The sequence below is a fragment of the Paroedura picta genome, chromosome 5 (assembly GCF_049243985.1).
Source record: "Paroedura picta isolate Pp20150507F chromosome 5, Ppicta_v3.0, whole genome shotgun sequence".
NCBI lineage: Eukaryota > Metazoa > Chordata > Lepidosauria > Squamata > Gekkonidae > Paroedura > Paroedura picta.
The window spans coordinates 112,363,418-112,388,123 of record NC_135373.1 but is presented as its reverse complement, the minus strand read 5'-3'; the positions used below and the strand labels follow the sequence as shown (position 1 = coordinate 112,388,123).

The following is a 24,706-nucleotide window of genomic DNA, read 5'->3' as shown; positions in this document are numbered from 1 at the left end:
ATCCAAGTTGGGGTTGGTTGTGGGCTTCTTGAGTTCAGTTCTGCTTGTATCATTCTGGGGGCCTAATAAAGAGCTTAACTCGTTTCCAGTGTCCGTGTCCACTCTGAACCCACGGATTTAACACCCACCTGCCTCTTTCACAGCAATGCCTATTAGAGAATGGAACTATTTACTGTTTCAGCCTTTGGACACTGCCACAGAAAGAAGCACCTGCAAAGAGGCAGAGTGATATTCCCTGTGGAGTCTTGGGAAATATTCCTTCATGTACAGCAGATCTGTACTTACAGGACCTTAATAATTATCCATTCTCCCCAAGAAACCTGGGAATTGTAGTTATATGAAGAGGGCCAGGTATCTCCCATGAAACTTGAAGCACCTTTATCAAACTGCAAAGATAACGAAGAAGAAGAAAAAAAGCAAATATATAACTAAGAGTGAAATGAATGTGTATGAGTTTTACAACTACACCCACAAGGGGGTAAGTCAGGACCACCGAGAATTCTGCACCTCAAAGAGAGACACAGAAGGGAATCTTTAGTTACCAGGTGTGGATTTCCTGTCATAGTGCTCCCAGGAAGGAAAAGCTGTACCAGAAGAGAAGGTTTTTACACCTTGTTTTCTCTACCAGAAGGTGTCTCAAAGCAGCTTACATTCACCTTCCCCTTCCTCTCCCCCATAACAGATACCCTGAGGCAGGAGAGGCTAGGAGAGTTCAGAGAGAACTGTGACTGGCCCAAGCTCACCCAGCTGGCTGCATATGGAGAGGCGGGGAATCAGCTCCCCAGATTAGAGGCCATTGCTCTCTTTAGGGTTATAGGAATCCCCTCAGTAGATAGAGTGAAATTACAGGAGGCAAGAAATACCACATAAGCTAGCTGAGGAAAAACACAGGATATAAATGTTACCGCAGTCCTCTCTCCTATCAGCAGTTACTATTGATCAACTTGTCTTACCATATTTTATTCTGTATTTCAGATGCAGAAGAGCTATATCTGAATGTACATCTCCAAATCTGCCAAACGCAGGGTGGATGCTGATTTTGGAGACAGGGATGTGTTGTTCTCCTTGATCCACCCTTCTGAGGTCATATTCTCCAACAGTGACAATCAGATTCTTCACAAGTTCCCTGCTCAACAAAGCACCAAGTCAGCAAGAAGGGGGGTTGTCATGCTTCCAAGGGGCACATTCATTGGCTTTACACACACACACACACACACAGACACCCCACCAGCTAAAAAAAATAATCCTTGACAGCTGACTCAGGAAAGAGTCTTGCCTCAGAGCAGAGCTACACTTTACCTGATTATTTCCCTCAAATGAAAAGCTGAAATTTAAAGGAGAGAAATTTAACTCTTTTTTCCCCCCTCATCCCATTTTCCTACCAAAAATTTGCCTTCCAGCAAGCTGTTTGGTCTTATTTAAACTCTATTAGGAAAATCTTAAAGGTTCTTGTACCCGGTTCCTTAAAAAAAAAAAAAAAAGAGCGTTTAGAAGTGGTTTTTTAAAAAAAGAACCCCAGCACAAGGAGAAAAGTCCTGATCCCTCCCTTTGCCCGGCTATAGAATCATAGAACCATAGACTCATAGAGTTGGAAGGGTACATAGAGGCCATCTAGTCCAACCCCCTGCTCAACGCAGGATCAGCCCAAAGTATCCAAGAAAAGTGTGTATCCAACCTTTGCGTGAAGACTGCCAGTGAGGGGGAGCTCACCACCTCCTTAGGCAGCCTATTCCACTGCTGAACTGACTGTGAAAAATGTTTTCCTGATATCTAGCCTATATCGTTGTACTTGAAGTTTAAACCCATTACTGCGTGTCCTTTCCTCTGCAGCCAACGGAAACGGCATCCTGCCCTCCTCCAAATGACAACCTTTCAAATACTTAAAGAGGACTATCTCTCTTAAACTGGATGTATTCAAGGTTCAAATTTGCAAAATAAACTGGGGGAATGGAAGACTTATTTACCCTGGCTATTTCATAACCCCCCAGAGATATATATGCATACCTGAAAAACAAATTGTATATTCCTGGGATGGGGTGGAGGGTTGTTCATATATATACATAGGGTTGCCATCCTCCAGCTATCACCTGGAGATGTATGACTACAGCTGATCTTCAGGTGACAGAGATCTCCTCCCCTGGATAAAATGGCTGCTACGGAGAGGGGACTCTCTGCCATTATACTCTGCTGAGGTCTCTCCCCTCCCAAAACCCCATCTTCTCCAGGACCCACCTCCAAAATCTCCAGGTACTGCCCAACTCAGAGTTGGAAACCCTAACATATAAATGTAAAGCCTTATATTTTCATTTACACCACTTTTTGCCATTCCAAAAGCTGGATGTGCATACAGAGCTACTATTAACACCAAGGAAACGGAATGAGAGACACAGAGAGGGAAGCATGTGCAGACTTACAGGTCAAGATTGGCCACACAGTGAGCTGCCGTCACCACCAGGTCTTCACGGATCAAACTGCCACCACAGAAGTGAGAAAGGCCCAGCTTGAGGGACACCTGGTCAGAAGGGGCGGGAGGAACCACACAAAGACCATGTATCATTTGGACAATTCCTTGCAGACCTGCCGGTTTGGCCATTGGGAATGTGGTTTGTCAACTTCCAACAGGCACAGAAGATACCCAGCAAGGGGAAAGGTTTGTCCTTGGTATTGCTATCCCTGTGCAAACTTGCTGAGGTGCAACGGATCCACAGCACAGATCCCCTCTAAGCCACTGACAGGATTTTTTCACTACCGAAAGGACTCTCAAAGCGGCTTACAATCGCCTTCCCCTCCTTTTCCCTGAGAGAGGGCTGAGAGAGCTCTGTGAGAGCAGCCCTAACAGGATAGTAACTAGCCCAGAGTCCCCCTGCTGGCTGCATGCAGAAAAGCAGGGAATCAAACCCGGCTGGCCAGATTAGAAGCCACCACTCTTAACTTCTACACCAAGCTGGGTCTCTTGAGGGAGTAGGATTGCCAGATCTCGGTTAGGAAACTCCTGGAAATTTGGAAATGGAGCCTGGGAAGGACAGGACCTCAGCAGGGTATAATGCTATAGAGTCCACCTTCCAAAACATCTCTCTTCTCCAAGGGAACTGATCTCTTTAGTCAGGAGATGAGGTGTAACTTTGGGAGATCCCCTGGAGTCGCCTGAAGGCTGGCATCCCTAATTCAGCCACTGGTAGCAGGGGGGCATCCCCCAAACTTGGTCCAATACCACTTGGTATGGAATTGACACAAACGACTCACAAATGACATAGGGTTTGCAAGTCCAAATTGGGCTCCCCTGCCCTCTACTAGAACACGCCCGTTCCACTCCCCACCCCTGCAATTGAGAAAGGTGCCTGACCAGTGTGGATCTTCAATACTCCAAAATTATTGGAAGGGAAGAGTGTCAGGAGTGCTGGGGAATTCATGTCACAGGGTTACCAACTCTGGGTTAGGAAATGCAGAGAGACTTGGGGACAGAGCTTGGGGAGAGACCTAAGCGGGGTATAATGCCATAGAAAATGTCAGCATCCACACTCCAAAGCAGCCATTTCCTCCAGGGGAACTGATCCCTGCTGTCTGGAGATGTTTAGCAGTTCCAGGGAATCTCCAGGCCCCACCTGGAAACTGGCAACCTTATCATACTACCCACCCCCTCAGAATTATATCCCACAGGGCAGGGATCCTCAACCTTTGGTCCTCCAGATGTTCATGGACTACAATTCCCATGAGCCCCTGCCAGCATTTGCTGGCAGGGGCTCATGGGAATTGTAGTCCATGAACATCTGGAGGACCACAGGTTGAGGATCCCTGCCACAGGGTGTTGTGAAGAGAAGTGGAAGAGGGGAAAACCACACCCACAGCCTTGGTCAGGGGAGGGGGGGAGCTAAAAGTGAGGAAGAGCATGCGCTCCTAGCACAGACCTGCCATGGTTGTTTTCCAGGGGCTGAATCTCTCCCACCAATAATTCTTGAAAAGAATCCGGCTTCCGGAAAACCCTCCTCACCCTCCAGTTCTAAAAAACGGACTCCGCATTTCAGTCCTGTGTACAGCACAAGAAGGCATCCCACACTGAGACAGATTCCGCACGGAGGCATTAAACTCAGGCTGCCTCCAGCTTGCAAGCATTTGCAAGTTTCCTGATGGGAAACCCCATCTGTGTTTTCCCTGTGCCTCATCATGGCTTTTTGCCTCCTGATGAAGCAGCAAGGGAAAGCAAAGCAAACTTCTCCAACCGCTCCTCAACTTGTCAATCACTGCAAGCCACCAATTCCAGCACGGCGGTTGTTTTGGGGACTCAAAACTCCTCTCCCTGCCAAGCCTCCAAATTAATTTTTTAAGGGCACTTCCACATCGCTATATGGTAATGCCACAACACAAAAGCATTTTTTTTAAAAAAATTAACACTTCTACATTGCTCTGGAGAAATGCCACAACAATAAAGTATTCCCTCCTCTTTTGATATGCTTGGTGTTATGGCCTCCATTTATGTTCAGGTAGATTTGTGAGAGGCTGGCCATGGTAACTGGACCCCGATGAGTGATTGTGTGTGAACAGTAAGGCTTAAAAAAAAGAGCACGGATGTCCAGCTAATCGGGAGAAGGCCCCCCCTTCTTCATTAAAACCCAAACAGAAATGTATCTTGGCTGCCCGATCACAAAACTATTCTGATTGTAAACATTTTTTCCCTGATATCTAGCCAATACCATTCTCCACACTGTTTAAAGCCACTACTGTGGGTGCTATCCTCCGCTGCTGGGAGGAACCATTCCCTGCCCTCCTCCAATACTTAAAGAGAGCACATCCTGTCCCTTTTCTACCTCCTCTTCTCCAGGCTGAACATTCCCAAGTCCCTCAGCCTTTCCTCAGAGGGCTTGGTCCCCAGGCCCAGATGCACCCTCTGAATTTTGCCCACATCCTTTTTAAAGTGAAGACAAAGCAGAATGAAGAACAGAAAGCTTACTATAGCCATTTCCTTAGTTATCTGGCTAGTATAAGTTTAGGTTTAAGATAACAAGAAGGAAGGACGGGATTACCTGAATGCAGCACCTCAGAATCCAGTGACTGAGAAGGATCAAGGTCTTGAGGCACCTGTCTTCTCTGTTGGCTTAATTCTGTCCTGTTCGGTTCAGCTATTTCTGAACCCCAGCTGGCTGTGAAGCATAATAGCCCTGTGTGCAAAAGCCAAGAACAAGCAAGTGATTTTACCTGATCCCCAGCCTTACACCTGGCGACACTTCCCTGTTCAAATTCAAACCTTAAAATAGCAGCAATTGCCTATTGTTGTTCTCAATATCTTCCTTTCTGCCCAAGAGCAATTGAGAGCAGCAATTTCTTCTACAAAACCAAAATGCCTGTTTTCTAGTAGAGCGCATCTGAAGGAAACTTTAAAGTACGTTGTTAGCCGAAGAATGTTCAAATCCAGAGCCAACATACAAATTGATTTTTTTAAATGTGTATTTTAGAGGCTACCCGGAATCCAACCACAAAATAAAGTTTTCCTAGCAAGCTTTTTTACTCCTGAGGGGCAGAGCGAGGGATTTCATGAGCTACAACAATCATCTTGAAACCTGCATCCAAGAGGCTTTTGAGGGCAGAGGGCCAGCAACCTCCACTGTCAACCCCTTGCAGGCCGAACAGTGAAACAGCAAATAAGCTCTGTGTAATTGGTTGTTGAGGGTTTTCCAGGCTCTGTGACCATGGGCTGATAGTTTAGGTCCGTGATGGATTGTGTGAACTGTGGCTGGCAGCCTCAGAGGTAGGATGGGAATCTCTCCATGCCAAAGTGTGGAGTGTGTGAACAGTTGCCGGGCATTTTATTTATCTCTTTATCTTTGTGTGTGTGTGAGAGAGAGACAGACAACACACAAACACACACACATTTCATTCATGTCTTATCTAGGAGTCTCCCAGGAAACTAGTAAGCACTTTTCTTGTGTCCGGGTGGAGTTTATTAGCAAGTCCATTAGGAAGTGCTTTTTCTTGTGTCTGGGTGGAGTTCATTAGAAAGTCTTCCATAATTCAGGCTCTGAGTAACCTCTATCACATCCTGAGTAAAACCTTAAAGACTGAGGCACCTTAAAGACTGGGACTTTTTCCCCACCCCTTATGATGTAGGCATATCGATACACTGTAAGTTGCATAACAGCCAATGGCTACATTCTATTAGGCAGTTTTAAGACAGTTGCTTCATTCTTCTGTATGTTGTGTGAATTCACAATGCCCCATGAAATGCTGTTTTTGCATAATTTTTGAGGATCTGCTATAGCCAAGAGAAACTTGACCAAACCAAAAAAAGAGGCAGGGCTTTTGAAACACAAACCGTGGACCTTTACTTCATGGTGAAATTTCTGTTCTCCTTACAAAAGAAGATTATTTGAATTAAACACAGGGCCCTGAGCCACTAGATCATCCAAAGAGTCCCATGTCCCTTCTGCGGTGCTGACAGATGGCTAGACAGTCACCATGTAGGCAAAAGGGAAAGTGGGAAGAGATGTTTTTATTGCCTGGGCAAATGTACGTTCATGACAAATGAGGTACAGTAGCTTTGGAGTCTGGGCATTTAAAAATGGAAGCTGTTAGCATCGAGTTCAAGTATTAGAAAACAAAGCTGAGAGAGGCAGAATTCATAAAATGTTCAGGTCCATTCCCAAGAAGAACAGCCTTCAAATCATACCTCTGAAGTGGCAAGGGAAGACCTGCTTACAGAGTTCACTTTTGAATTCCAGTACCCCAATTTCAGTATAAGAAGCTCTGCCTAGTAGCACAAAATGAGAAATTAACCCGAAGAGTCAAATGGCTGAGTAGTATAGAACCTCCAAACAAGATGCTCTCTTTTAACTAGAAGAGCAACAAAAACTGAGTCCAACAGCACCTTTAAGGCCAACGAAGACTTTTTCAAGGTGTGAACTAGTTAAATTTTTGATGATCTTAAAGGTGCTATTGGACTCAGATTTTGTTGGGTTACTTCAGACCCACTTGAATTTAACCAGGAGGGGTATTTGTTTTCCTCAAAGGGTTATGTTTGTTGAACTGGGTCAACTGCTTCTCTCGAGATTTCACCTTCTGAAGCTTCCCAGCTAAGTGGACCATGTTAGGGCTTCTTGAATCTTGTGAAGGGCTAGATCTGTGAACATAAATAGCCAAGTGTTCTCATCATAAATCCAAGGCCCTTATTAAGGCTTGGTGACTAGGACCACTAAGCTTTTGACCAAGCATCTCGGCCTTTAAGAGCAACTTAAAACCAAAATTTAGCTTGTGAAGTTTTCTCTGTGGGGATTTGGTGCAGAAAACACCACCTGTGGGTGTCTGCCAGAGTTTAAGTCACAAGAGCAAGCTAGTGAGAAGAAGCTGGCAAGCTGGAAACCCTAAATCAATCTGGAAGAGATGATGGCCATGTATCTCTGAGGAACTGGGGTTTAGAAAGCCTTCTACCCGGACAAAGGTGAGAAGATCTTTTTAGAAAATCAGTTTGTTTGATAACCACTCCCTTTTTCCTAGAAAGCCTCTGAAAAGACAGGCATGTCTGCAGTTTGCAACAATAACATGAATGGTTTTTTAAAAATAACTATTTGAAATTCTTGGGTCACCCATTCTGACTTAGGCAATGCCTGGAGATTTTTGGATAGTTACCAGCTGGAGGTAATTCCTGAATATTTGAAGGCATGAGTATTGTTTCAGTTCACTTTAGATTTAAGTAACTCATTTAGGGTTCATTTAGTTTTAAATAGCTTTGTCTGTATTCTATGTCCAGTCTTCAAAGCTGACATTTTCTCCAGGGGATTTCATCTCTTGGGAGTCCAGAGATGACTTGAAATTCTGGGAGAACTGCGAAACTCACCTGGAGGTTGGCAACTCCAACAAGTCCCCATGCACCCTCCCCTGCAACCCACCCGTTCACCAAAAAAACAAGGCTTCCAGGCTACAGTGCACACTTACCACACTGACTGAAGAAAGCAAGCAAGCCGCACCACAGGAGTCTCCTCATGGCCAACATGGAACTAATGCCAATTGACTCTCCCATTCAGAAAAAGAAGAGAAAAACATGGACCAAATATCTAATTCTAGACCTTAAAATGGTTTTGCCTGAGCCCAGACCTAAGGGGGGAAAGGAAAGGTCACTGACAGTCCTGTGCCTTTCAGGAGGCCTTTACTGAACAAGAAATAGCTAAGGTTAGATCAACAAAACAGGCTTAGACTCCTTAAAGAGCCATTTTAACTCCCCAGGGAATTTTGGTGCTTGGGGGTGGGGGTGCAGCACTGTCTTATTAACATTTCTAAGTACCTCAAGGAAGGAGAGAAATCCCTAAGGTTCTTGGAAGGCAGCTTAATGATGCATGAAGCCAATTGACAGAACTACTTAGAGGTCACTCCATCCAGGCTCCGCCCACTGCTGTCAGCGTGGCGTCTTTCTCCCATTGCAGATAAATTTGTTTTACAGGGAGACACAAAGGGCAGCAAGTCTACTGTAGCTGAAAGATCATATTGAAAACGGGCAAATTTTCCTCCTGAAAGTAACAAGCTTTATGGGCATCCAGCAGTTGTCTATGTGTGTGTGTGTACTTGGTTATGTGTTGTTTAAAATTCAGCAGCTCTGTAATGCAAAAGATTGCAGGGGTGACCAAACAGTGACTCTCCAGATGTCCATGGATTACAATTCCCATGACCCCCTGCCAGCAGGGGCTCATGGGAATTGTAGTCCCTGGTCGTATGGGGAGCTACACCTTGACCACCCCTGGATTAGAGGATTCCTGCACCCTTTAACAATTGCATAGCAGGAGGAAGTTCAATGGGAGCCTTTTCCTCAGCTTCTGCAGGACAAAATTCCCTTATCAAGATACTATTCAACATACTGCAGCCCCCTTTTCCGTTAGTGGGGGTGTGGCCCCCTGCAGTGTTTGTGTGATTGCCCACTTTGTCCATGGGCTGCTTCAGCCATTAGGCCAGTGGTTGCATTTCTGTTCAACGCCCCACATTTGACACATTTCCAGCACCCATAGACCACGGAGAGAGACTGGGCTCGCTTTCTTCAGGGCCATTCACTCGGACACCCTGCAGCCTGCACCTGTGGAGCCTAGCAGTGAACCTTGCGCCATCCTTGCGCTCATCACCAGGTTCTTGGGAGACAGCATTTACAATTTTTAAATCATAGAGTTGGAAGGGGCCATACTGGCCATCTAGTCCAACCCCCTGCTCAACGCAGGATTAGCCCTAGCATCCTAAAGCATCCAATAAAAGTGTGTATCCAACCTTTGCTTGAGGACTGCCAGTGAGGGGGAGCTCACCACCTCCTTAGGCAGCCTATTCCACTGCTGAACTACTCTGACTGTGAATTTTTTTTCCGGATATCTAACCTATATCGTAGTACTTGAAGTTTAAACCCATTACTGTGTGTCCTCTCCTCTGCAGCCATCAGAAACAGCATCCTGCCCTCATCCAAGTGACAATCTTTCAAATACTTAAAGAGGGCTATCATGTCCCCTCTCAACCTCCTTTTCTCCAGGCTGAACATTCCCAAGTCCCTCAACCTATCTTCATAGGGCTTGAAATAACTCCATTAAGCTACATGTCCCTGCCACCATCTTGGAGCATGATTCACGTTCTCCTCTCTGGATAGTAGATCTGGAGGGGTTTCGTAGTTGGACCACTTGAAGCCCTCGAAAATTAGTAGCAGGTAGGAGGAAAGGTATGGTGGATGCTGTGACCTCTCACCACCTGTCTAACAATTGCTGATCCCATCAGATCTTGGCAGGTAAGCAGGGCCAAACTGGGCTAGTATTTGGATGGGAGACCTCCAAGGATTTGGGTGGTAGTTCCCCCAAGGGACACCAGGGGTCTTGACGTGGAGGCAAGCAATGGCAAGACACTTTTGAATGTCCCTTGCCTGCTTGCCAGATTGTTCTCCGATCTCCTGGCCACACGACCCACATGCCATGCAATAAATAAATAATAGTTGCTTGTATCTGCAAAGCCCACATTTGGGAAGGGGACTGGCCCACACGTCGGTTCAGGCATCATCTGAGCATAGCCCCCCTCCCAAAGGAGTGATTGTTGAGGCCCAAGATTTAGTTCCATGAAGTGAGCACATTCTTGACACTTCCCCATCTTGTTTTCAAAGACTACGATTATTTCATTGGCTGCTGTGCCCCCTACAAAGCCCTTGCCAAACAGCACTTTTGAGTCAGTTGTTTTCCTCAGCTTTGTTTTGGTCAAGGCAGGCTGCAGTCAACGTGAAGCGACCAACGCACTACGGAAGGGAAACTGCAGAGAAGTTTGTAGGACTCTGACCCTAAAAGGGGATTCTCTCGGTGCTTTGCTTTAACACTGGCCGTGTAGTCCAGGGAATCCTGAACATCTGTGCGCCTATGACGCCAACAGCAAGGCACTGCTAGAGCTGTGCTCTTCCCACTGTGGAGATGGCATCAGGAGGACCATCCCCAAGCTCCATTACCCTCTGTGGAGAAGCTGATCTGACCGGGTTCTCTTCAGAAGTGCTGCCTCAATTATGGAGTTCTTGTGAGAACCAGCGTAGTACAGTGGTTAAGAGTGGCAAACTCCAATCCGGAGAACTGGAATTGATTTCCCACTCCTCCGCATAAAAGCCAGCTGGGTGATCCTGGACCAGCCAGTTCTCTTAGGACTGTTCTTGCAGAGCAGTTCTCTCAGAGCTCTCTCAGCCTCACCTACCTCACAGGGTGTCTGTTGTGGGAATGGTATTTGTAAGTTGCTTCAGGACCCCTTCGGGTATTGAGAAGTGGAGTATAAAAAACCAGCTCTTCTTCTCTTGCATGAGATTGGCCCGACGTACTCCATTGGCTATCAGAGCATTTCATATTACAGCAGATATGCCCCATTTGCTTGTTTAGAATGGCCATGAAAACTTTGAAAAAAATTCATGCTGGGCTGTGGATTGCTGGAAGTTAATATTATGTTGGACATTTCCTCCTATTTTATTAAGTCTTTGCTTCATAGTGTGTTATTGGAACTTTGATGTTTCGTAAATATATTTCATTACCTCCAGGACACGTTAAAGTTGCCTTTAGCCCTGTAAAAGCGGGAAATGCCTTTTACGAGACCAATTGAATATCCTGAGCACGCAAACGCATAGAAAGATTCAACCACGCTGGCTAAAGCAAGAGCCGAGAGACAAAATAAACTTGAGACACGTTTATCGTCTTTATAGAAAATAGATATTTACATACACTCCTTTTGTTGAAATACTTCTTTGAGCATCACTTTTTGTAGGCAAAACTCATCCATACGGCTGACAGTGAAAACAAAGGACCTTTCAGGATCCCGTTATCACTGAAATACATCCCACCGCTATATTGTGCATTCATTTAAGGAAAAGAACCAATATTTGAAAATAAAAAGGCAAACAGATGAAGTCAGAGATAAGCGCTATACAATTGAACTTCCTGCTTGGGGAAGAAGAATAACGGCATCCGGTTTTGGCAAAGAGATTTCTACAGATTCCGAAAAGCCATGGATTGTGACCCTTCCCCAAGCAGCCATGTATTCAATAAACCCATATCAACATCACAAGATTCAGACGGCATTTCCAGAGATGGCCGTCAGCACTTTCCAAACACCGTGAACAGCCAAAGCAAATGTTCCTGTCGCTATTTTGATGAAGCGCACGTGAAAGCAGGCTGCTAACCGTTCAAACTATTGCACAAGTCCCCTAAGGCAAGAACCCCTTCCGAGGCACAAGAAGCCGAAATGCACAGTGCAAACAAGGGCCAGGGCGTACAAGGAGCTTTGGCGGATTCTCAAATGCCTTGCAGAATCCTGGGACGTGTACGAATGGCGGTTACCCAAAAGAGGTGCTGGCAAGATCTCATGGTTTGCAACCGTTCTTTGTTAGCACGTGAACAAAAAAGGGGCTTTGCTGTACCTCTGTGAGCAACAGGAGAGCCAAACTGGGGCTCTCTGGATGCCCATGGATTTGTGGGAATTGTAGTCCATGGACATCCGGAGTTTGGTTCTCCTTCCCCTGTCTGTGAGTGTGCGAGGTTTCCAAAAGAGAAGTACCGGGGGAGGAGAAAAGGAAGGAGCGGCATTTCTTAATATCTACAAGAGTAAGTTCAATTTTGTTGCCCGTTATCCTGCACCACTGGAACAGTAAAACCTGTTTCAATATGACGGGACTGATATGCAGTAACATTTACCGGCACAAATGTTTCTCCCGTTACAGACTTGATCCATGTAGCTAACGGCTTGAATCAGACAGATAATGTAAATGTAAAAATGAGCATTGCTGCATTTTAGTGAATGACATTCCAGGGGAGGAAAAGGGATAAGAACTGTAACAGTGCCTCTTTTCTTTGGCAATATTCCACTTTTTGGGTGATTTTGCATAGCCAATGCTGGCTCCTGGGTTAGATCACACTTTCTCCACCAGAGTTTCTTGACGGCCCTGGGAAGGTTTCCTGAATGGGTGGGAGTTATTATATATTATTATTATATATATAATAATGGGTGGGAGTTCTTATATATATGTTGTTAGTTGTGAAGTCGTGTCCGACCCATCGCGACCCCATGGACAATGATCCTCCAGGCCTTCCTGTCCTCTACCATTCCCCGGACTCCATTTAAGTTTGCACCGACTGCTTCAGTGACTCCATCCAGCCACCTCATTCTCTGTCATCCCCTTCTTCTTTTGCCCTCAGTCGCTCCCAGCATGAGGCTCTTCTCCAGGGAGTCCTTCCTTCTCATGAGATGGCCAAAGTATTTGAGTGTGTGTGTGTGTATATATATATATGTGTGTGTGTGCGTGTATTAAACATTTATTCGAGTGATATGACCATATATGATGTTGACCTCCATGCCCACAAAATGGCCAATGATGGGCCTGGAGGGGCCCCGACTGCGCATGTACACAGCTATGCTCCCCAACCCTATTCTGCACAATCACGCCACTTCTGGGATTTTAGAAGCCTGAAGAATGTTTCAGGGTTTTCTTAATGGTAAAAAAAATGGTGAAAGGCTGGACTAGATCCCAGCTGCCTGTACTTGATAAGCCGTGGCATGTCCTGATGGCGGCTGCATAACAGATGCAAAAGAAGTGTATTCTAGATTAGGGGTCAGGAGAATCACAGAGTTGGAAGGGACCTCCACGATCATCTAGTCCAACTCCCTGAACAGTGCAGGAACTCACAACTACCCACAGTGACCCCAAAAATCTCCAGAATCCAGACTGGCGTGGAGGAAATTCTTCTGGAGAAGAAAATACCCACTTTTGTCTCCCCTCAGTTGCAACCTTAGGGTATGCTTAAGGGTGCTGCCCATTTGGAAATGACACCTGGTTTGAGAAGGGGCGCATGAGAAGGGGCCCAAAATTATTTGGGGCGCAATTTAATCATATGAAAAGCAGCTGCAGAGGAGCCCACGAAGGCCTCTCACTCAAGTGCTATGAGTGGTGGGGATATTAACTGGATGCCATTTCTAGTCTAGTGCACAAAGGGGTCATTGTCTTCTACACAAACAGAGAGTCCAAAAAGGAACAACACTGAGCACGCCTACCTGGGAACAAGGCTTGTTCTATTCAATGGAGAAAACCCTTTTAAGATGGCAGCCAAAATATATTTCTGGTAATGAGCAGGGATTGACTGGTTCTTCAGCCTACTGCAAGAGTAACTGGCAGGTGGCTGGCCTGAAGGACCCTGAGAGGCCCCTTGGCTCAGCATGTTGCATGTCTGTTTTAATGCCCCATCCACTCCCTTTCCCACGTTCTAGGACTTCCGTGTTAGTGGGTTTTGAGCTATATCCACATCAAGACCAACATGGCTTTCATCAGCCCTTATTGTCATAACCAGCAGGAACTTTTCTCAGCTGGAGTAGACAGAAAGCATTTTTTTAAAGAAAGTAACACATTTCTCTTAACTTATTAAAAATCAACACAAACTCAGCACCCACATTCTGGATATACACACCTGGGATGCAGAACGATAAACAATTACAATCAGTTAGTTGTACAAATCTAGTTGCCGATATGCTTCCCCCACCCCCTTGCAATACCGTTTATCCTTCAATATGGTATATTTAGGTTTGAAGAGAGATTCCCCCAAAATATTTCTTCAGAGTAAAAACCAGAAAGGAATTTACTTCGGATAATGTTACCGTTTGAAAACGAAAGGTTCTCTGTTTGAGGCACTCTGGTGGTCCGAAGACCATGCAGGGGTAGTAAACCTGCGGCCCTCCAGATGTTCGTGGACTACAGTTCCCATGAGCCCCTGCCAGCAAATGCTGGCAGGGGCTCATGGGAACTGTAGTCCATGAACATCTGGAGGGCCGCAGGTTGACTACCCCTGGAGCTGTAGTTAAGCACTAACAGGATAATCCTAAAAAGAATTACAATCCAATCGTATTGTAAATCCCATAGCCAACTTCTTATGTTGTTTTCAGTGGGACTTAGCCTATGATGAAATGTGATTCACATGTGTATTTTAAAACACTTTAACTGACCGTCACGCTCCTTCATTTGCTTTGAATTCACATTAAGCATTTCCAGTTTTAAGTCCCACCCTCACTCCTAAAACCAGGGCGCGAGAATACCCTTTCCATCCCACCCACCCCAACGGTCTGTATTGCTTAACAAGTGGGCTATGAAGTGGTGCCCACAGATATCCTTCTCGTGGGCCTCTCCCACCGCTTCCTCCTCTGCTTCCCCCCTCTCCAGTGAAACTGCTGAGGTTGGGGGGGGGGGAGAGACCCTAAATGGCACATGTAAAATCTGTCTCTTTTATGTGCAAAAACCATCAGGGAGCTTTCACTGCTGTGCAAAGAACTTCCTGCTGTGGACTGAGCCGTGGGTTCACGGCAGATGCTTTAAAGGGAAAGATTATATTCAGAAGGCATACTCTTTGCAAAAGAACTGCTTAGCATTTTTAAGACACAGATGAGACAGCGGACCTCAGCCACAAGCTGATTAACTTTACACTGGATCACGGCTGGGAATTGCCCACTGGTTTTATTAAGATTTCTGCACTTAACTCATCCAAACACCTAGCAAAGGGTGGGGCACCTCTAAAACCTTAGAGCACGGGCGCCCAATGTTTTTCAGCCTGTGGAATTCTGATACAGGACGGTGGGCACAACCACGCAATGGCTGCTGCAGGAGGCGGGGCCAACCACAAAATGTCAGGCTACATACAACTCTAATAGCAACTCTTCAACTTTTCAGGCAGAAGCTCTGTCTAAGAGGATGCCTTTTAATCTTCTCAGCCAATCAGACGACCCGCTGAGCAAAAGCTCCATCTGGCCCCACCCCACTTGTTGTGCACCATGCCCAAGGCCCATGAGTTAAAGCGTTCTTAGGTCACAGTTAACAAGGGCTGGTTCCCTTGAAATATTCACACCTGTTTTGCTTTTGCTGGCGCTTGATCACTTTCATTTTAAATAACAGCTTAGATTAGATTTGTGAAACGGTTTATAGTCTTACTGCATTTTCTTGAACACATGGTCTGAAAGAAAGAACTACAAGACCATTTTACAGATTGATCTGAGAACAGATTTCCCAGCACCGGATTTCACTAAAAGAAACCTAAAGCAGGTCTACTCAGAAGTCTGACCCATTTCATTCAATGAGGCTTACTCCCAGGAAAATGCTGTTGAGAGTGCAGCCACTGGCTCCCAGCTATTAAGGCCACTCAAGGTCATGTTACCTTTCTCATCAAGGATCCTAAGATCAGCTTTTTTACTCCTTTAAAGAAATAGTCTGGCATTTTTCAATTTGCATTTCCCAGAACTGCTATTTTAAAGGTAAAGTGCACAGGAACGCAGCGCTAATTACCAAATGGCAGTGGGTATTATCCTGTCAAGCGCTGAGATGCGTTTGCTGCTCCTCGGTTTTCCCAGATATCTGATCAAGTCCGGAATTGCAGCAATTTTAGTCTTGACTGCTGGCAGGATCGACATAACAATAGGCACGCCTCTAGAATGGGCACACACACTGTGTTTTTAGGTTTCAGGATTGTGATCCGCTCGATTAGCTGCTTTTAATGGCTTTGACTCTGGCTCCGAGATAATGCATATTTAGGGTGCTGATATCTGTATGGCTTTTTCTTAGGGTTATTATTACATGTCGTAAGCCGCTTTGAGAATATTTTATCGGGAGGGTGTTTTCAAATAGGTGTACGGTCGTCCGTATTCACCCGTTTGATGGGGACTGAAAAACACAGCACCAAGCAGTGCTCTGCGAGACCAATTTTTGGGTAAGAGGGAAGGATAAATTGGGTTACAGAGAACCGCTGGCTGTTTCCTTGCCATGCCTACTGCAACCCTGGCTGGGCATCCCTTTGCTCTAAGACTCTGCAGTCCTGTTCATGTCACCCAATGAGAGCCAGTTTGGTGTAGTGGTTAGGAGTGCAGATTTCTAATCTGGCGAGCCGGGTTTGATTCTGCGCTCCCCCACATGCAACCAGCTGGGTGAGCTTGGGCTCGCCATGGCACTGATAAAACTGTTCTGACCGAGCAGTGATATCAGGGCTCTCTCAGCCTCACCCACCCCACAGCGTATCTGTTGTGGGGAGAGGAAAGGGAAGGCGACTGTAAGCCGCTTTGAGCCTCTTTGGGTAGGGAAAAGTGGTATATAAGAACCAACTCTTCTTCTTCTTCAATGTCCAATGGCTTTATGAGGAAGAACCTCTTCACCTCCTTATCATGAGCCCCATTCGGGCGTATAACAGCTAAGCTTCTAAGCGGGCATGGGGCATCCTATTGTGTGCAAGGAATCAATAGGACAAGGTGCCAAGGGTCATTGGGGAGGGGAGTATCTACTTCAAGCTCCAGAGCAGGGGTGGCCAAACTGGCTCTCCAGATGTCCATGGACTACAATTACCATGAGCCTTCATGGTAATTATAGTCCATGGACATCTGGAGAACCACAGTTCGGCCACCCCTGCTCTAAGGCATCCAATGGCTCCAGAATCATTAACAGCGTCATTCGCAAACATTCCTCTCCTCTGTGGTTGCCATCTTCTTTAGCTTCACAAAAAAAAATAAGAGCGACAGCCACAAATTAACTTACACGCCTGCTTGTGAAAGAGGTCCTCTCGGCTCTTACGCACGCAGCAAGCAAATCGATACATCTATATCTATATAATATTTTATTATGTTAAATAAATAACTCTTTCGCACGCACACAGAATAAAAACACCCAACCCTGTCCGATGCGAACTCTCCTCTGCCACATGAATTCTCTGATAATCAAACGAGAGAGACGGAGTTATCCTCGTGGGGAGGCGGGGGAGAACAGCCCTCCCCCTAAATCTCTGTCTCCACTTCTCTCCTCACAGCTCACAAGTAATCCAAAACCGCTGTGGCAAGTTCTCTCCTCTCTAAAACCTCTCTGAAGGTTCCACAGCCCACCCAGATGGCTTCTGAGTTTGTGGTGGGTATTCTGGGGCTCTCCTTCCCCCGGCAACTCCCAGGGCCGATGGTCAAATGCCCTTCAGGGCTCAGGAGCCCCCCAGAATCAGACTCTGATGCAGCACTTGGCTCTTCACTTGTAAACGGAAGTACGCCCATGACACAGCTGGCATGCAGGTGGGCAGTATGTTCGGACCAACTTAAATTGCTTTCCAGAAGCAGCTGCAACCTTTACTCTCATGAATACAAAGTGAGTGGCTTGGGCTGTTTTTCAGAACTGGAGCCCTCCTCCCACACCCAGTTCGAAGCCCGCTGCTCTGATGGAGAAAACCAAAGCGGAGTGGTTTCTGTTGTGAATGCAATCCGTTGGCCACCCGCCCCCCCCCCCAAAAAAAGACACTCCCTACGAGAGGATCCTCTTCTGAGCCCTCTCAAGGAGTAAAATGTTCAGCTAAAAAGCAGCCCCACCCGCTCCCTCCGTGGATGGCAAATCAACCGTGTCCCAGGAATTACTGGGCCTTGAAGACAGCTGCCCCCTTCCTCCCTGCAGCCATCGCAGTTATGCCTCGCGTTTTCTTCGCTTGCTGCTGCCGCTGTCCTGCAAACAGACAGGCCTGCTTCCAGGAGCCCTCTGAAATGAAAGGGCCCCTTTTGGAAAGCCCCTCGTCCCCGGTATGTGCTGTAGCAGGCCGTCACCTGACTTCCCACCCTGATCCCCACGCTTGGTATTTTTAAGGACCGAGAGTCACACGTGACCGCTCTGTCTCCCGTGCTGAGTGTTTAATGGAAGTGGAGCGCGGCATGGCCAAAGCACAGATCTGGGTGGACAGGAGGCTGTTACCCATCCTACGGCATGTTCGTAGAGACTAGCATAGCGCTGGGGAACCAGGGGCCACTGCCGACCCATTCGTGGACTGAATCCCCCCCACACCTCTTCCCGGCCTGCTTCTGTCCTGCGGGGAAGATCAGGGCTTGCCGCGGCGTTCTCTCGTCTCCAGGAGGCGAGCGTCCGCCGTGTCCCAATTTATCCTCTCTCGTGGACTTCCTGCAGGCGTTTCTCCAAGCGGTCCAGTTTGGCCAGGTTCTCTTTCAGCAGTTTGCTGTTCGGAACCAGCAGTAAAGCTTGCTTGTAATAGCCGCGTGCCGTGATGTAGTTGCCCTGCAGAAGGAAAGCAGGGGGAAGAATCAAAGAGTCAGAGGCACTGCCTGTCTGCAGAAGCAGCCCTGCCTGTTCTATAAATCTCTGTTAGATAAAATGGGACTGCAGCCCCTAGTGTCAATATAGCGAGTTGATAAGGAGTTGGTTTTTATATGCCGCTTTTCTCCACAAGAAGGAGTCACAAAGTGGCTTACAATCGCCTTCCCTTTCCTCTGCCCACAGCAGACACCCTGTGAGGGAGGTGAGGCTGAGAGAGCCCTGATATTACTGAAGAAGAAGAAGAGTTGGTTCTTATATGCCACTTTTTTCTACCCGAAGGAGACTCAAAGTTGCTTACAATTTTCTTCCCTTTCCTCTCCCCACAACAGACACCCTGAGAGGGAGGTGAGGCTGAGAGAGCCCTGAAATTACCGCTGGATCATAACAGCTCTATCAGTGCTGTGATGAGCCCAAGGTCACCCAGCTGGCTGCATGTGGGGGAGCGGGGATGCAGAGACAGGCAATGGCAAACCATCTCTGAAGGTCTCTTGCCTGAAAAACCCTGCGGAGTAGTCCTAAATTGGCTGGGAGTTAACAGCGTTCCCCACCACCACCACCACCACCACCACCACCCATCCTCCAGACAAATCACTTACGTTTTGGAGCCACACAGAAATCTTTTCAGGTGGTTGCTGGAGGCCAAAAAGGATGGGGGGAAAGCCATATGTTTTGTATCAGACCGAGCTGCTGTCCTGACACATTAGCTGACTAACTGCAGGCTATTTTTCCAGCATCAGCTCACTTGGTTTATGGGCCCAAATTGGCCAGAAACATTTTGTCTTTAGCCTCCCAGAAGAAGCCAACTGTCTGCTGATGGGTGCCACAGCAGTTTTCACCTACCACTTTTTCTTTAAGCCTCTGGTACGAAACCTGCCCCTTCTCTAATCCCCAAGCTGGCTGTGGCAGACCCAGTGAATCGTCTTACCTTGATATGCTCAATCCCGCCCATGTTCATCCAGGCTTGCGCTTGCTCTGGGTTGAAGTCTACGGCGGCTTTATAGCTCTAAATTAATACATATTTTAAAAGTTAGAGGACCTGTGAGTTGAAATCCAAATTCTACTTCTGAACCGTGTCTCTGGCATCTCCTTGGATCATAAACGTCTTCCTGCAGAACCCCATCGTTTTTTACAGGCCCACCAAGGAAGGATCCGGTTTTGCAAAGGGTTTGAAAGGCTGTTTCCCTGCAAAAGGTGTGTGTGGGGAGGGAGGGTAAAGCAACATATGTGGAAGGATGGGGAATATAGTTGAGCAAGTAGGGAATCCAAGAACCTGTTGGCAGGTCCCTGTCCCTGTTTTCTTCTTCAGAGCCACTTATGATATCTCTTTTTCCATTTTTTTTGATCCTCACAACAATGACCCTTTGAGGCAGCTAGGCTAAGTGAGAAAGATTGGCTCAATGTCACAAAGTGAGCTCTCATAGCGGAGTGGAGACATTTGAACCCGAGCCTCTTAGCGCCTGGTCCAACACCATGACACCATGCTGGGCCTCTCTTGTGGGAGTGCCCTCAGCTGTATCTTGGGTTCATCTGAACATACCCAAAGCAATCTTCGGCATACTGTGATGAAACATAAGGTTTGTAATTTCGTATTTACCTCGAAAGCCTTGTCGAGAAGATTTTGTTCTCTCAGTTGGTTTCCTTTCGTGAAGAAGAGCTCAGATATGACTTTGGGGTCCTTTGGTTTCAGCTGTAGAGCTTTATCTATGGCTTCAAGTGCCTGCATCAGACAAATGACACAAAAGGGACAAGAACAGCAATAGAAGGGGGTTGCATGGCACTCCCAATGACATTTTAAATGGGCATTACTCACAAAGAGCTGATTCACTCCTGTCAGTCCTGTGGCATCATGTTAAGGCAGCAGTTCTCAAATTTTTTATCCTTGAGAAACCCCTGAAATATTCCTCTGGCTTCGAGAAACCACAGAAATAACGGGATCGTGCAGAATATAGAATCATAGAATCATAGAGTTGGAAGGGGCCATACAGGCCATCTAGTCCAACCCCCTGCTCAATGCAGGATTAGCCCTAAGCATCCTAAAGCAGAATATAGTTGGGAAGCAGAGCTGTGGACATGCCCAACAGGGTTCCTTCCCCTTTCCACCCTCTCCAGGCCCATCATTGGCCATTTTGGGAGGGGGGGCAGGTAGACATGACCACATATTGTCAAGTCACTCAATAAGTGTTGAAAATTTTTTTTAAATATATAAAAATTAATTAACTCCCACCCATTCGGGAAACCCTTCCAGGGCTGTCAAGAAACCCCAAGGTTTCACAAAACCCTTGTTGAGGAAGCCTGATGTAAGGCAACGCCCCTATGCTTCATGGTTAACAGAAAAGAAAACATTGCCAGGTGAATCAGAATATAGTATTTTCCCATATGAATTATATACTAAGGCTGGCATAAGTAAAAATTATAATATAACTGGGGAAAAAAATAACTGAAGCAAACTGGGCCCATATGAACGATTTAGCAACAGATCTGTCTGTTTTCTGTTACCGCCTTCTCACCAGAACCTATAAAAACATCAGATCATCTTAACATCTGTATACATCTGTATACATAAAGAGTGATTCATACTTCTGACGACATGCTGAAAGTTCCGAAGACTCCCATTGGTGGAATCTCCCCTCCCCGAGGGCCAATGGTTGCTCTTGCTCAGGATTCCACACACACCCCTCTTCCCTCCTCCTCCTCCTCCTTCTATTGTAAGCAGAAGTATTGTGTCTTCCCCCCCCCAGCACAGCTTTTGTGGATTGGAACTCACTTCTTCAGATGCAAAGAGTGAGCATCCCCGCTCACTGGAACTGGTGAATAAATGGGAACCCACAAGGACTTGCGGGAAGCATCTCATTCCCCCTCCCGCTTTCCCTGTCCCCCCACTAGATATTACTGCGGCATGCTTCAATACGTGCAGAACCACATGAAACACGTAACTTTTGGGGACCACCTCAAACAGTAAAAAAATGATGCTCCCGATCACCACAGCATCCCTACCTTGTTGTAGTTCTCCTGCTTGCTGTAGATGGCAGATAAGAGGCGGTAGCACTCCAGGCATTCGGCTTCCTCCGTCACAATGTGGTTGGTCATTTTTTCCGCTTCCTTCGCCTGTCCCATCATTGCCAAAACCTGAGCCTGTGAAAAGCGAAAGCAGATATCAATTGCTGAGCAGTCAGAATACCCAGGAACATTCTGCTGCCTCAAAGCAGGTTGGCGAGCTTAAATCTGTGGTACAGAAGATACAAAAGAAACAGATGGCTTAAAAAAATATGTGAGAGATTTGTGTTTTGCCAGGAAGCCTGAGGTTCCCCCCGCAGCCCTTCCCCCAACCCAGCCATCTCCTCCACTGCGCCAGAGGCCAAGCTGTGGCCATCTTTTTGATGCCAGGTGGAAAAGTAATCTGATTCAAGCCTGAAAAATTCAAGGACAAGCCTGAGCTGACAGGTGGCATCTGGAACCACTGAGCATGGCCGTAAAAACATAATGGCCCTTAAACTGGCACTGGCAGGTACCGTATTTCAGAGCCTTTTAGCGACAGCCGCTTTCAAGAAGAAAAGAGACACGTATTTGACATAGATAGGACTAACAAAGCTGCCTCTCTCCAGCCTTCAGAGGCCCTTGCTAGGGTTTAAAGGCTCTTTTATGATTGTGCTGCTCATGCACTCACCAAGGCCAGCCGGGTCTCCCTGTTGGACGGCTGCAGGGCCGCTGCTTCTCTGTAAACCCTGAGTGCATCTTCGTAGCGCCCCGTGTTGTAATACAGAGCCCCGAGGGGCGACAGGATCTCGGCATTCCGTCCCACTTTCAATGCCCTGAAGGACGGCAGCCAAAACAGAAAGAACTGGAGGTGAGAAAGCAAACGGTGTGGATTTAAAGGTGTCTGCAGAAGGCTCTGGCACAAAAGCAGGCACAGGTATGACTCTGAGTGTGTGAAAGGGTGGGCAAGCCCAGAGCCATGGTGGTAAAGGGGGGGGGGGAGCTGAGCCCCACCAGTCATTTGTCATGCCCCTTCAAACAGCACGAGGGCTTGGTGTGAAATCTTTCTCCAGCCTTTGCAGTGTCAATTCCCTATGCGAAAAAGGGGAAGGATTTGAGTCTAAAAGGTGTGAATCCTGTCATAAGTCTTCCAAATGTGAATCCTCTATGTAATTGGCTAGAACAGAATTGGTAAGTAGCAGGGCTGAGCCGTCCTGATTTTAAAAGCCTATGGGGAGGGACATCAAGTGTGTGTGTGAGAGAGAGAGTGTTAGATATCGCATGCTATTTGATGACTTTTTTATACCACGTAGTTCACCTTGAATCTCAAATGGAAAATTGGTAAATAAATAATAAAGATAATAAACAATGATGGGCTGAGCACTGCTGTACTAATTTTCCTCCCCCACTGAAAAAGTTCTGGCTACAGGGAGGGGGGGGGAATCTTTCCTGCTTGTAAAGAGCTCTCTGCTCTCGACTCTGCTTTCATCATTCATCATGCCTCCCACTATCCTTTCCCTTGGCAGGGGGTTGTCCGGTGTTATTGCTTCCCTGGCTCCTATCAAAATATCCTCAATGTTAGCAAAAAAACAAAACAAAAACCCCACTAAATTCACATCAAAATTCAAAACGCTCCCAAACTGCAATAAAATAATACAATATGTATAAAGCAGTGGTTTGCATAATTCATCCACAGAACTATAATTTGCATTTTTCATGGAATAAATCCAGGATCTGGGCAGGGTGGGCTTGTTTGACAAAAAGGCTGCCAGCCCTCTGCGGAAGGGGAAGAGACGAACTTCTCTCTCCCTGCTTTCCTGAGAGCCAGTTTGGTGTCGTGGTTAGGAGTGTGGACTTCTAATCTGGCATGCTGGGTTCGATTCTGCACTCCCCCACATGCAGCCAGCTGGGTGACCTTGGGCTTGCCACGGCACTGATAAAACTGCTCTGACCAGGCAGTGATATCAGGGCTCTCTCAACCTCACCCACCCCACAGGGTGTCTGTTGTGGGGAGAGGAATGGGAAGGCGACTGTAAGCTGCTTTGAGCCTCCTTCGGGTAGGGAAAAGCGGCATAGAGGAACCAACTCTTCTTCTTCTTCTTCTTCTTCTTCTTCTTCTCTTCTTACCGTTTGTACCAAGCCTCGGCGTCCTTGTTCTGCCCCAGTGAGCGGTAAAGCCTGCCCAGGTTCACCATGGCCACATAGTGTTGGGGGCTCAGCTGTATGGCCTTCTGGTAGTGGGAGACGGCAGCCTCTGGAGAGCCTGCAAAAGAGAGGGGACAGGTTATGACTACCCTCATCACAATCGGCAAAGCTATTGCGGAGGTTTATCGCAGGGGCACACGCTGAGAATTGAGTGTGAAAATTTCAGCCTCTTTAACAAAAAAAACAAAACAGCAAGAGTCATCCTGTTTTGTGCTTTTCCAATTCTACTAAGGGGCCCGCAACATTTCTGAGCCAGCAGGCACATCTGGAATTCTGACACAGTGTGGTGGGCTCAGCAACAAAATGGCTGCCTCAGGAGGCGGGGCCAGCCACAAAATGATTGCCGCAGCTTAACTCAAGTCATGTAGTGCAGATCCTTGTGGTGTCAGCTGCTACCAAACCAACATTGTGCAGCCAATCAACTTTCCAGTAGTCTTGCTGGGCAAAAGTCCTACTTGGACCCACCCATTTCCTAAGAACAGTTGGCGGTCACGAGGCCATCTAGTTCAACCCCCTGCTCAACGCAGGATCAGCCCAAAGCATCCTAAAGCATCCAAGAATCCCCGTTCAGCCATGAAGCTACTGATGTAGACAGTCAATATCTCCCAGAGGAGCCTGTGAGGGTTGCTGTGAGGATGAAATAAGATTAGCCCTACCCATGGGGCTCGCCTGGGTTTCCTAGGAGGAAAACCAGAAGGCCTTGCTGTCAGCCCATGGCAGAGGTGACACTAGATTTTTTCCAGCCCAATGGACCATGGTCTAAAACAGTCCCGCATTGCTCCTGTATTTCCATGTCACCACAGGGTGGAGCCACCTGACTGCATTTGCCACGGCTGGCGGTGATGGATGAGACTTTGGGGGGAATTTATTATGGGGGGGGGGAACAAGTGCCGTGTGCGTAAACTGATTAAGCAGAATCATGCCCAGGTGTCTCTGCATTCCAACAAACAGGGACAAATGTGTTGGTGCCGATTCCGT

General features: G+C 46.9%; 2 protein-coding genes across 6 annotated transcripts in view; both read right to left on the bottom strand.

The window, feature by feature from the left end:
* Positions 1 to 8,175, bottom strand: part of OVCH1 (ovochymase 1) — a 37,425-nt gene extending 29,250 nt beyond the window's left edge. Inside the window, exons 1-5 of the mRNA XM_077340961.1 lie at positions 7,921 to 8,175; positions 5,019 to 5,153; positions 3,906 to 4,024; positions 2,415 to 2,512; positions 954 to 1,126 (exon numbers count right to left, since the gene is read on the bottom strand). Of these exons, the coding sequence (XP_077197076.1) occupies positions 954 to 1,126; positions 2,415 to 2,512; positions 3,906 to 4,024; positions 5,019 to 5,153; positions 7,921 to 8,005 (610 nt within the window). The 5' untranslated portion in view covers positions 8,006 to 8,175. The remainder of the gene's footprint in view (positions 1 to 953; positions 1,127 to 2,414; positions 2,513 to 3,905; positions 4,025 to 5,018; positions 5,154 to 7,920) is intronic.
* Positions 8,176 to 14,263: 6,088 nt separating this feature from the next.
* Positions 14,264 to 24,706, bottom strand: part of TMTC1 (transmembrane O-mannosyltransferase targeting cadherins 1) — a 186,101-nt gene continuing 175,658 nt past the window's right edge. For all 5 annotated transcript variants that reach the window (XM_077339957.1, XM_077339959.1, XM_077339958.1 and 2 more), the window contains 6 exons: positions 23,651 to 23,786; positions 22,215 to 22,359; positions 21,545 to 21,682; positions 20,145 to 20,267; positions 19,476 to 19,553; positions 14,264 to 18,511 (listed from right to left, as the gene is read on the bottom strand). In XM_077339957.1, the coding sequence (XP_077196072.1) occupies positions 18,377 to 18,511; positions 19,476 to 19,553; positions 20,145 to 20,267; positions 21,545 to 21,682; positions 22,215 to 22,359; positions 23,651 to 23,786 (755 nt within the window). In that variant the 3' untranslated portion in view covers positions 14,264 to 18,376. The remainder of the gene's footprint in view (positions 18,512 to 19,475; positions 19,554 to 20,144; positions 20,268 to 21,544; positions 21,683 to 22,214; positions 22,360 to 23,650; positions 23,787 to 24,706) is intronic.